At 39.9% G+C, this 13,201-nt stretch overlaps 1 protein-coding gene across 1 annotated transcript in view; it reads left to right on the top strand.

The window, feature by feature from the left end:
- The window catches only part of LOC107313674 (serine/threonine-protein phosphatase 2B catalytic subunit alpha isoform-like), a 77,498-nt gene extending 64,716 nt beyond the window's left edge, over positions 1 to 12,782 (top strand). The window contains exon 2 of the mRNA XM_015862127.2: positions 12,544 to 12,782. Coding sequence (XP_015717613.1) covers positions 12,544 to 12,749 — 206 coding nt within the window. The 3' untranslated portion in view covers positions 12,750 to 12,782. The remainder of the gene's footprint in view (positions 1 to 12,543) is intronic.
- Positions 12,783 to 13,201: the final 419 nt, after the last annotated feature.

The following is a 13,201-nucleotide window of genomic DNA, read 5'->3' as shown; positions in this document are numbered from 1 at the left end:
CTTTATTGTAGACTTAATGCAGAACCATTTTTCAATGTTAAAAATAACTGCAGTCTTGGAAAGATGCTTCTTTCATTTACTAGTAGCAGGAACTAGCCCCTTGGTATTTGAATAAAAGCACTAACAGCTCCACGTCCCACTTAAGTCAAAATTGTTTTTCTTGACTCAAGATGATATGCAGAAATGAAGTAATGTATCTAGCAAAACAGAACAGCACAGTGCTATCTCTTAGAAAAAAAAAAAGCAGTTGTATGTGCTGGGTCACTTATTGGCACTAAACTGTGGATATGGCTTGCTTCTCTAGGTTCTCTAGATTGCTTTGCATCGTCATGGTAATTATACAGTAGACTAGCAATATTATTTAGACCACTGGTACCAGTAGAATGATCTTCCTGCAGTCATTAATTTAAAAAAAGATATAATAGTCTTAAGAAACAAACGTCTTATCTTGATAACACAGTGAACTGATGATTTTGAGATATTAAGAAGCAGTGAAAATGCTTAGATTAGTTTGATTGTTTGCACTCCATTGGTGAATGGATTTGTTGTTAGTTCCACATCAAGAGCTCCCATGGCTTGACCTGACTTGAGATCTTGGCTAGGACGTGTGAGACCTACCTGCTGATTTTGTTTTTACTGTTCTCTTTGCGTAAATAGTATTAATTTTATATCTGCCTTAACATTCATGATTAATAACAATTTTTAGTAAATTAACGCACTGCAAACTTGACCTGCTACACCAATGACTGGCACAATTGTCTGTCTCTTCTCCTCTGAATCCCCTCAGTTTGTCCTGTGTCTGTACTTGCATCCCAAGTTAATTAAATCTGCTCAGTTTGAGGAGGAGTAAAATTTCCTGGGAAGGTGCACTAATACTCAGCTTATCTCTTCCTGGACTTAAAAACAATTTCCTTGGCTTCTCTTGATAGCTTACTGTTAGCAGAAATAAAGTCAGACTGCTGAGGACTGGAGAATGGTTGCTTGTGCAGGAGAAGAGCACTGCCCATGTTCCTGGCCTTAGAACAGATGAGGCCATTTTTTCCCCAGCAGCCACTGAATGTTAAATATGGCACAGTGCTTGGAGCAAAACTATAGTTTCTTCTCTACCTGCTGGCATATGTCTGCCTCGGTTTGCACTGTGCTGGGACCCCTTTTCCCCCATGTCACCTAGCACTTCTGAGTCATGTTTGGAAGGTGTTTTGGGCTCAGGGTGGGGAAGAGGACCTCCAGAACTCACGCTGGAACGCTTGACTGAAAGGTCCTGAGCATAGTTTGAAGAAATATGGGTCTGTTCTACTCCGAAGGACTTAAGGTGAGGGCTGTGGCCAGCAGGGCCTCCCTCTGCCTCACTGTCAGCAATTATGAGCCCCCTCCTCTCACTCTGTGGATGGAGTAATGGGCAAGTCAAGATTAAATTGTTTATATGTAGCAGCTGGGAATTAAGCACATCATTGCCTCATTCTATAATAAAGCTGTTTTTTGAAACTTGAATATTGTGCTTAAGAATGGGATGCTTTGGAGATTATTAGCAAAGTTATGAGTTTAGACAGATTTGTTTTTATCTGTTTATTACACTGCCATTGAGATTTGAGGGAAGATACGGCTTGCAAAAATGTAAAAGCAACTTTAGGGCAAAATAAAAGGAGGTTTTGTAATAAATATCCCGTTAAATACAGGGCTAGAGGCTTATGCTGGGGGCTTTCAAAGTGGCTGTGCTGCTGCCACTTATACTCAGATAAAACTCAGCTCAACAACAGCAGAAAAAGAAATAAGAAGAGCATTGAAGTACAGAGGCCTTGTCAACAAAAACTTTGTGTTATTTACATCCTACGTGTATTTTCCCAAATAGTTTGGTTTTTTTTAAAAACTAAAAGCAGCTTTTTACAGCAATCCGGGTTAATTGATGGAAATAAATATGAATGCTGAGAAGCACTTCTTTGGGGATGATTCCAAGAGAAAATTTCCTTGTTGACACGAAATGGTGTAACTGCCGGTAGAGCCAAGCCATGAAAACAGAACAAAAATACCAGGCCTGATTCATGGCCACATTACTTCAGATTAGTGCCAGTGTGACTCGATTTAGTTTGGTAAGTTTTATTTAGGCATCTAGAGCAGGCTGAACCCTGTTTCAAGGCTCATGGTATGATCTGCTAATGCTGGATTAGAAAGAACATTTGTTTAATGGAATTACAGTGGCATAATACAGTGATGAATGCGGTCCATAATCTTTAGCACTGATCTATGTGAACTGTAATAACATCACAAGAAAACTAGTTCCCGAGTGTGCTGGAGGAGGAGCAGGGAGTCATTGGGAATCAGTTCATGCAGCTTATTGGAACAATGTCAATTCCTTTTTGTCAGGAGTAGAAGGCACTACAGTGTACAGAGCTGGCAGAGGTCTAGTGTGCCCCTTACGCTCTGCTGGCACTCTTATGAAAATTATGTGCTGAATTCCACTAGTAAAGGTTCTCATAGATCTTGAATAGTATTTCTAATCGGGGTAATAGTTTGAACTAGCAAGCAATATTTCAGACAAAAGACAAAACAAATGGTGTTGAGCATGTGCAGAGATGATTAAAGTTCAGTTTCAGGAGCAGCCAGTCGTTTAAACAGTATTTATTTAGTATGACTTTGTGTAACGTGATTTCTGTGTCCTTCATTTCTAATCTAGGCTAAGCCAAAGCTTGCTCCAAAGGCTGTAAGTGTCCACCTATTAAACCACAAAGGGAGAAGGACTGATAGTTTTGTGTGTTGGTGCTTTTTTTCAAGTACATGACCTGGCCACTACCAAGAAAAGGTTGTAAGCAGATCAGTAATATTTGCAAATTGACACAAATTAGTTTTCATATATCATCAATTGTTTGTATTTAATGGCTATCAATTATGACTGAACAAGAATTCAGTTTCAGTGTAAATCTGAAGACTATGAGAAGTTCCTCATGAAGTGTGATCCAGTGTGACTGTATAGATAGATTTGCTTTATGCTGACTTAAAATTTCTGTCAAAGGCAAAAAATGCAACTAAAAAAAAGCAAAACCATTTCGGAGTAAATAATAATAATAAAAAAAATTCATCAACTGCTCTTTCCAAGTACTTTTAAAGATAAATTGGCTTCTTCTGCACAAAGTGCCAGACACATATTTATAGTCGTAAGCCTTTATTCTTTAATTTATATAGCTCTGGCCTTGTCTGATCTGGAAAGTGCTATTGTAGATCTGCTACTTTATGTATTTCTAATGAGTAGCAAAATATTAAATAAACCATTTTACCATTACAGATCAGCACGGTTTTTTAATTTAGTTCATACGGAGTAGCTCAGACATTAATGTTTTGTTTTCCACGTCCTGAAAGTTACTGGATTAGGTCAAGCATAGAAATTTGGTAGTGCTGTTTTTTTGTTGTTGGGTTCCACACCCCCCTTTTATTTTTCTGAGGCTTTTGGGAAGAGGAAGTAGATTTGTAGGCAAATCAGAACTTGAACAATTTACACTTAGCACCTGAAAGTGGCATTGGTCAGCGCTATCATCTTAGAGCCCAGAAGAAGCCAGGAGGTAAAGTACCAAGATCTGTTAGTGCTTCTATCCCTGTGCCTTTGCTTTAGAGGCCGCAGGCTATTTGAGCAAGGTGTTGATTGCTAAATACCAAAACATACAAATTTGGAATGTTGCAACATAAAGGTACATTTTTTAGGGATTACTTTGTAATGCCAGCAGGAAATTCCATTTCCTCTGCTTGGTAAATAGCTTCCTAGCTTTCTTATAGCAGCAACAGATGAGGTAGTGTTTGGTGTTCCAGGAGGTAAGTTCTATAGTATGACATTTAAGCAAAGCAATTTCTGTCCAAAACATTTAAGCCTACAAGTTATAAAATATGATATCTTAGACTATGAGCTGCTTTTAACTGCACTTCCTTATCTTACCTTCTTGGACCATTTTTAACACGTTTGTGGTTGACTGCAAGATATTACACATTCAGTCAGTTTTTGCATGCTGAAATTTCCGTGTAGTTCAGCCTTGTCCTGATGGAGCAGCTTTGGAAAGGAAAACACATTTGTATTTCTTCCCCTTTCCACGTCACAGCAGACCTTCACCTGACCAAACTTGGTTAGGTACCTTGTGATGCTAAAAAGCTGTGATGAGGAATCAAATCAATTTCAGTTTCTTGGTGAGGAACTGTCTGCAGCACTGCTTTTATTTATTTATTTTCGTATTTATACATAAATATTGCCAGATATAAGGATGAAATTTAGTGATGAAAAAGGATGAGCCAGAAATTCAGATTTAAAATGGTTCTACAACCTGTATTGACATCTGTAGGTTATTCAAGTCCAAGTATCTATACATTTTTTCCAATAGACTTAAATAATTTCAGTTATTACCCACATGCAATTGCTTCTTAATTACTACCAATCAGGAACAATGCTCAAGTCTTAGCACAGAAGTTATTTGTCACTCAGCTATCTTAGGTGATGGAGGAGTGTGCCTGATTCCTTATCTGAGTCTTGGAAGATCTTTGGTATTTTCCATTGTTACAGGTTTTGGTTTTTTTTTTCCCTCTGACTTTGTTTTCTCCAAATGAATTGTTCCTATAAAGGAATTCAAACTGTGGATAATTATTGTTCTCAGTTCCAAAAGCTAATAAAAACAAAGCTCAACAGTATGCAGTTGGAGGCCTGTGGAAAAACTTGGGTGTAACACACAAAGTAGAAAAACAAACTTTGCTGATGAGGCTTGGAAGCTACAATCACATTTTCCAGCTTTAACTGTATGTTTTGGTCCTAATTGGAAATGTTTCCTGTTAAACTTAATTTTTCCTTTCTCTTTTACTTTGTAGTTGCTTTTTGTCCATAAACTGAGGAAAGGAGGGAAGATTAAATGTCAAAAAAATATTCGTGTGTGATTTTGCCCATCGGGAAAGGAAATATTTTTGTAATATTTTACAGGATGGAGTGTTGCTTTGTGCTCTGTACAACTGTTAGAATTTGGGTTTTTTTCCAGTAGGTGACCAAAAGACACTCTGGTAATGCTGTTACTAAATAACTGCATAGCTTACAATTTCAAACAATTTTGTACAAAAAATTTTGTATTTCAAACAAACCCAAACTTCTTGGAATTAGGAGGCTTTTCTCCAAGGCAGTTGTTTTCAAGTGTGTCTCTGCCCCTCTCCCCTTTCCAACCCGCACTTTCTCCTGGGCCATCAGGGTGTTCTATGTGATGTGTATATACCTCTAGATGTTTTTTTTGTTCAAGTTTTCACATGGCTTTTTTCAAGATTTTTTAAATTGCTCATTAATAACAACTGGGGAGGCAAGATTAGAGAGAGACTGGAACTGTTACAAACTAAATGTAAAAGATCCTTCAACTAACAGTAATCCAAATTTATATTTGCTACTGGTATCAGAATTGGCCAGAGCAGTTGGGATGGATACACGTCAGTCAAGTCATCAGACTAAAATCAAACAACCGAGACAGTCTGGTGTATATCCCGGTCTTTGTGCACTTCATTACTCTTAGAATCACAGAATCACCAAGGTTGGAAAAGACCTAAAAGATCATCCAGTCCAACTGTTCACCTATTACCAATAGCTCCCACTAAACCATGTCCCTGACTTGAGCTCAGAGGAAGAATAATATGTTCCTGCTCTAACCTTTTTTAAGAACTTCTATACCCATACTCTTCTTCAGGACTGTTAAGGTTTCCTGTGGCGAATGTTAAGTATATCCAATTCTGTATTGGTAACTGGTGTTATTTTTGCTTTAGATTTGCTTCCTTAATAGTATTTCTTTGTAGTGACATCAACCGGAATACCTACTTACAGCTGTTCTTTTCAAATTACCTTGAGTTTCTAAGTACATTGTTTATGTTGGTTATATTGTTTTAAACAGTTGAAGCCAAGATTTGCTGTGTACTTCACTTATTGTTAGGGATTGTACATTCTGGAGGAGGCTGATCGCTTGTTGAAGAGACCAGACTAATTCTTGAAGTGGTTGGAAGGGGCAGTGCTGCAACCTTTAATTCTCTTTGCCTGGTAGCTCAAAGAATGGGCAACTTTGATGGAAAGGCTGTTAAGAATTCAGACCTGAAGACACTGCAAATAATCGCTTATCACCCGTTCAAATATTTCACTAGAAATGGTGGCATTGCAGCACTGTTCTTTGGGTTCCAAGTTAATGGGCACTTCTGGTCCTTACTGAAATGCTTGTCCAAACTGAGGCACCATCAATGCAAGATCATAAAACAGCTCTGGTGCAAAGTGCAGTCTCTGCTCTGCAGCTGCTAGGATTCAGGTTTCTCTTGTAAAGTAGCACCATGTGGGGGGAGAATTAATCATTCTTTTGCAACTTTAACACTCAAATCCTGCAAATGTGTTCTAGATAAGGGATTATTTTCTCATGTGTATTGCAAAAAAATTCCCACATCAGAGCTGCTTGTAGTATGCTTGGGCATTGGCTTAGGTAGGGCATTAGGTAATGTGTGCTGGCCAAAGGGGCTTGCATTGCCTGTTAGCGTGGCCAGCGGTTTGCTTTCACCCTGCTCTCAGGACATGCCACGTGGCTTTCTGGCCTCAGAGCTTTCACATCTTCTAACTGCAGGAGGATGAGTTGCTGAAGTGGTAGACATGAAGTAATGGTTGATGTTTCATTTGGAGTTCAGTTTTCTGCAGGTTAAAAAGTGCAGTTATTCAAAGTGTGGATCGAGGACGGAATGGCTTGACATAGCCCTTCCTTTTACAAACACCTTCCCAGCACAGCATTTGTGCACATCTGGGTGAGTTGCTCTGGGACCCTTCTGTCATTGCTGTTGTGTGTTTCTCTCTTGGGACTGAAGTGTCCACAGATGCTGAAAATGGTGAGCTAACTCCTCAGAGGTGAAATATTTGAAGAAGTGTCTCAGCTGCTCCTTTCTGTCCTTTTCCCCCCCCCTTATTCTGGCCTGAAGATACAAAGAAATGCTGCTAGCATGACTCATCAGACTGTTTTGTGAAGCAACTGCCTTTCCAGACTGTAGTACCTTTTGATGATGGTATCAGGGACTTGAACTGGGTAGCCACTTGAGCAGCAATTGAGCTGCCCTCTGTGGGTTTCGTAATAAGTTACATTTAAAGGACTCTGATCTTCAGTAAATACCCACCATTTTGACTCACTGATTGCCCATCCTGTTGATAATTATCAATTTTGAGCTGGAGGTATTATCACCTCTTCTCAGGTGGTTTGGTTTCCATGCTGCCAACTGAGACAGCTGTTTCACACACCTGCTAAACAGCTCTTCTCTTTCTATTTTACTTGTAATTTTGCTAAATGTGACCTTGGTTGGGCAGTGAGCTTGTCTGTTTCCTAACCTGATACACAAATACTGTTTCTCTAAGGTGACTTCATGTACCAACATCTGCTTCTTGATGGAATGTTCCTTGATGTGTTATTGACTAGCTGGCCCCTACTAACAGTCGCCTTTCTGTGAAGTAGTATTCCTTGTTCTGGGAGATGTATTTGATTGCATCTTCAAACAATGCATCTGTGCTGAGCTCTTCCAACTTTGCTGGAAGTGTTTCTTAGCCCTGGGTAGATTGATGCTTACTTTCAGTTGGTAATTGGTAAACCTCTTCATTTATTTCATAATACAGACATATTTTTCAGGTGTGAGTTTCTGTTATTATATCAGCACTTAGTTAATTCTGTCAAATTGTTTTCATGAAAATCTGATAAATGCATTTAGTAAAATAAATAAAGAAATAGGCCTCAAATCTATAACATATTGAAATAGCGGGCTACAGTTTAATATATTAGAGACAGGTTGCTAATTCCAGTGATGCATCAGAGTCACTAACAGTTTCCAGGTAGAGTTTGCATCACCCTTAATGAAACTAGCAAATGGAAAATGAAGCCTGAGAGTTCTTGTTTGGGAGCAGTGGAATATGAATACAGCTTTTTGCTTCATGGAGAAAATTATGGTTTGAGTTTTGCACTGTCATACAATTATTATTTTTTTTTAACCCGTTAGTGATGTATTTTATGCTCCATAATTAAAGTGGGCAACCCCTCACCCCCACAAAAAAAAAAAAAAAAAAACCACAAAAAAAAAATCCCAATTTGTATATGCAATGAATGCAATGGTACACATTTTTATGCTGTAAAGAAATTGTGTTTTCGAAATAATTCACTCTCCTGTTTGTTACTCTTTAAAATACCTGCTAAGAAAATGTGCAGTTTAAGAAAATATCAAAGGTTCCACTGGGTCTGAGTGGCGAATCTGTTGCCAGATAACTTGTATGTGGAGATAAAAACATCATCTAAATGCTGCCTGAGGAAATCTGTGGAAAAGGCTGTTTGTCATGTGATGGTTGTGTTCTCTTTCTGTATGTGTCAGTGTTAAAACAGATTTTGGCAGTGCTATTCCCCATCTCCCTGCTTTGGTGAGCTCTGTGCTGCCAGGAGGCTTCACCCTGTTCCTCTCAGCAGCGATCAGTGACAGTGACTCATTTTCTAGTTCCTATCTGTCGCCTGAAGTAAGCTGTGTTCTTGTAGGGGAAAAAAAATCATGATTCTTTCCATTTTGGTTCATAGTAACCCCATCAGCCAGGAATTCAGAGGCAACAGCGTAGGAATATAGTCAATCAGAAATGCAACTTTTTAACCTGGTGTTAATATTTGAACATTTTGATCTCTGTCTGCTTCTTTATGTAATGGTCTGAGTGACCACGAGCTAGCTAGCATGGATGTTGTTACTGTTCAGTAAGAACACCCAAGAATCTGCCCTGCATTGAACAGAGATATGAAGTGAGGGGTAGATTTGCAACGTCAGCCTACAAATGGTGTTTAGGTAACTATTCCAAATGGTATTGTCTTTTGAAAAAGCAATTTCGTTGGGATATCTGAGATGGCAGGGGAAAATGTTATGGATCCTGAGTCCAAAGACTGCGAGTAAGTAGATGGGGGGATGCTGCAGTGATCTGCCTTTTTTCTACATGTGTTCTAAGCATTGACCTGCTTAAGAGCATTTGCTCTCAACACCGTTGCAGTGTCAGTGTTTCTTGTAGTGCAGAACTGCAAATTGCCGTGAGGCAGATGCAATGCACTGTAGTGTTGTGATGATGGTAGTTACTGGTGTGTTTCACTTACTGATGAAGAGGAAAGCATTGACTTATTTTCTCTAGAGAAATATGCCATGATCTAGGCATAGTTACGTATAGACACGCAGCATTAGTTATGTGAAATTACAAGGCAAGTGTTGCAGAGGGGAGATGAAATGCAAGGAACCTGAATACTGATAGGAGGGGCAGCCTCCTCAGAGAGTATTAATGCAGTGTACAGCTTGGTTTGTAAATGAATAATATATAAACAAAACAATGCTTTCTTTGCCACAAGCTTGTATTTTATTTATGTGTGCACACATGTTCAGCACTAATTAAGCATGGCTCATTATGCTTTATTTATTTGTACTGGAGAGGCTGCTTAATATTTGAGCGCGGTGGTAACGAGGTCTGACCTTTCATCAGCTGTGTTAGCAGTGAGGTGGGTTCTGCAGGAATCTGAAGAGCGCTGACAGAGCAGGTTGCACTTATTCTCCATTTGCTGGAACGTGGTGTGCATGCACATGTTATGGTACCTCCTGTTTCTGTGTTCAAGGTTCTGCCCCCAGAAGGATTGCAGACTGCCACCTTAGTCACAGCGGTGCGGTGAGGGTCTGGGTGCTGCAGCCCTCCCTTGTGCTTCCCTGCGGGCTCTACCTCCAGACCTCCCTCCTGCTCACACGCAGCCTGCAGCACTGCTGTTCCTAGACCCCACAGAATCCTAACGTTTAGCAGAGAATTATACAGGACCTAGAATATTTTGTTTCACAAACATTAAAAATGCAGGTCATTTTTAAAAGGAGGAGGGGAAATGTTGGAATGTTGTTTTCTGTTTCACCTATTTGCTGTTTTTTTTCCTCTGCTCCTCCTCACCGTACACGCTGTGGACACAGTTGCTGTCTGTTTAGGCTCTCGGTTTTATTTCTGACAAAAGCAATAACACTAGGAGAGAAGTAGTTGCGTCGCACGCACTAAGTAGCAGGTGTGGAGAAGTGGATGGGTGCCGTGTATTCAGAGAGTAACATTGCTATGTAAAGCAGTGGAAACTGAATGTTTGTTATACTTATAAAAGGCTTCTGGTTGACTGTGGCATTTGCTGGTGATTCCAGCAATGAATTCCACATGAACGCGGCCATTTCTTATGTTGGTCTGTGGAAGCGCTCTGCATGTGTATATACAAAATTAATATTCTCATAATGGAAGATGCAATTTGTGCTTTATTCAGTTGCTCATGTTTGTGCTAATTAATCATTAATCATCTGCTATTGGAACAGTATCTTTTTTTCTTTAATTAGCCTCTGGTACATGTTTCTGAAATCTGCCTGCAGAGCTCTTCCAGTGCTGCAGCGTGTGCCATATTTTTCTGTTAATCAGAAGGAACATCTTAGAGCTGTTTTTGTTTGTGTGCTTGCTTGCTGTTTGTTTTGCTCTCCATCTTTATAAATGCAAAAAATCTCCCCCTGGCATATGTTCCTGTATGGCAGTTACCTGTAAGAAGCACTGTGCTGCAGAGGTTTTCATACCACAGTACTTGAGGGGAAAAAGAGAGGCTGCTTTCATCACAAAGCAATGCAATCTCATGCTGGTATTTCTTCTTGCCATGTGGACTGGAGTTAAGTAACAGCTTTTCCTCCTCCTTTCCACGCTTAGGAAGGAGGAAGGGTCTTTTTATGTATTTATACAGGCTTGTAGAACCGTTATCTCCCTCACCTTCCTCTTCCTTGCGGTGATTTGTTTATTTTTCCTGGTGTTGTAATAAGGAGTTGTTCATAGCACATGCATGCAGTTATTTTTTCTCGAGGAATTGAGGCCTGCTGTGGATCTACTGGAAAGATGCACAAAGCATATAACCCACTGGTTTTTGTGACCCTCGTGGGCTTGACTTAACCACAGCAACTGAAAAAAGCAAAACAAGGCTTTGGTTTTCACCAATTTACCACTTATCACAGGAGTATCGGTCAGAGCATAAAGCTGATTTAAGTCGGTTTGGGAGTTCATGTGGATTGAGTGAGAAAACTGTAACAGATGTGTGTGATGGCATTCTGAATCCCAGGTGTTGCATTTTAACTTCCTTGTGGCTGTAGCTGTCTCTGTGCCCCGGAATCCAGGTGGACTCAGAGACTTGACAGACTTTCACCTCTTACCCCATTTTGTTTCACTTCTCAGTCTCCATTTTCAGTGCATTCATAGGCACGTACCCATTAGTCCACACCAGAGTGTTTTGATGAATGTAATGATGGAGTTATAGCAGCAAAAAAAACCCAAAAACCAAAACAACAGTTGAATCAAAGAAATGAGAGCAGTTTCTGAAGATGTTAATGTTTAAATTATCTGTGTCAAACAGCTGCACAAAATGCAATTGTTTATTATCTGCTCTGTTACTTCTGGTAGTGCAGCTGAAGGGTTCTTGGATTAATCTTCCAAAGATGTGTGCAATTTTGTGGGCAAAGTGCAGAGATCATTAAATGTAAAGCAAATTGGAACCAGCAGACATATTGATTTGCTGTGCTGAGTTTTGCTTCCCATACCGTACCGGAGCTCACGGTGAGGCGCTCAGCAGGGAACAAGGGGCAAGGTTGTGCTGGGAATGCAGCAATCTCCTCTCCCTGCTCCAGGCTCCCCTATAATAACCCCCTGCAGCTGGGCATAGCTTGGTACAATTACCCTGCAGCTGTCTAGGCAGGCCATGCCTGATGTGGCTCTGATGGAAGAGCAAGGGAAAGGGGGTTAAGCTGGGATAATGCTCCTAGCCTCATCCTTGCAGCTGACAGCAACAACTCCAGCCTTTTCTGCTCCTATTGGCTTTCGGAAAGGGGATGCCTGAGCATCTGAGAGTTGCTGCAATACCGAGGTCGGTGTGAGTGCAGTACATGGATTACTGGTCCATGGCACATCACCAGTTTATTAATTAGTGTTGAACTCCATTCTGAAGCAGCTTTGCTAGAATGTGGCTGGCTTCACACTCAGGGATGCATTGGAGGTGGTTGAATGTATCAGATGTGATGGGAAGAAGACATCTTCCACCATCACCCAAATCATTAGAGAGATCTTTCTTGGACTTGAGCATTTTAACTGGAGTGTATCTATGCATGTCCATACATATAAATTAAATATTGCGCTGCTTTTTGTATTTTATATAAATGCTTTGCAGTGCTGCTACAGTATTCCCTGTTCTACTCCCTTTTTTCCCTGATATTTCCATATGTTTTTAGGTTCATTCGCACGCCTGCCTGTAAACTTGGCCTAAATCTTCCTGTCAATTTTCTAATAAATATGAAATAGCTGTTCTTATGTGCATGGATAACTTAGCTTCAGTGATGTCTTCATTTAAGGATAATTTAAGCCCCAAGTTATAAGAGGTAGTAGGAAATTCATGCTAATACAGTTTGGCAGCAGAGATGACTTTGAAATGTGTGATGATCTGTAATAGAGACTTTACTGTAAAAACTGATCAGATTTTTTTCTTTTCCATACAGCTGTCCCATTTCCTCCAAGTCACCGGCTCACAGCTAAGGAAGTGTTTGATAATGATGGCAAGCCACGTGTGGATATCTTAAAGGCACACCTTATGAAAGAAGGGAGACTGGAAGAAAGCGTCGCATTGAGAATAATAACAGAGGGAGCTTCAATTCTTCGTCAAGAAAAAAATTTGCTGGACATAGATGCACCAGTCACAGGTTAGTGCAGATTTACAATGGTGGAGATGTGGCGGTTGTTATTATGGGACATGTTAAATAATTTGCTAGTGTATGTAGCTTCTAAAGGAAACTTGAAATTCATTCCTTCTCTCTATATGAGAAGATTAGAAGAATTTGCTTAAACTTGAAAAAGGTATCTGGCCTTTTGCACCAGGAATTACATCCATAGTTTTTTAGATGTCTTTTGCTTTTTAGCACTATTCAGATGTGGCTTCACTCTGTAATAACAACAGTGTTAGGATGAAGGGAAATTCCAGTTAATGGTTGAGAGAAATGAGTACAGCAAAAAAAAAACAAAAAAAAAACCAGCACAGTCCTTGTTTGTGTTGCCTGGGGCTGCAGTCAGAGTCATGCTGATTGCAGAACCCATTGTGCCCTTGGCTATCAGATACTACCACCCACTCATTAATCTTCAGGAAATGCCTTCTATTTTGAA

This window comes from Coturnix japonica, chromosome 4 (assembly GCF_001577835.2).
Source record: "Coturnix japonica isolate 7356 chromosome 4, Coturnix japonica 2.1, whole genome shotgun sequence".
Lineage (NCBI taxonomy): Eukaryota > Metazoa > Chordata > Aves > Galliformes > Phasianidae > Coturnix > Coturnix japonica.
This window is presented reverse-complemented; position numbering and strand designations above follow the sequence as displayed.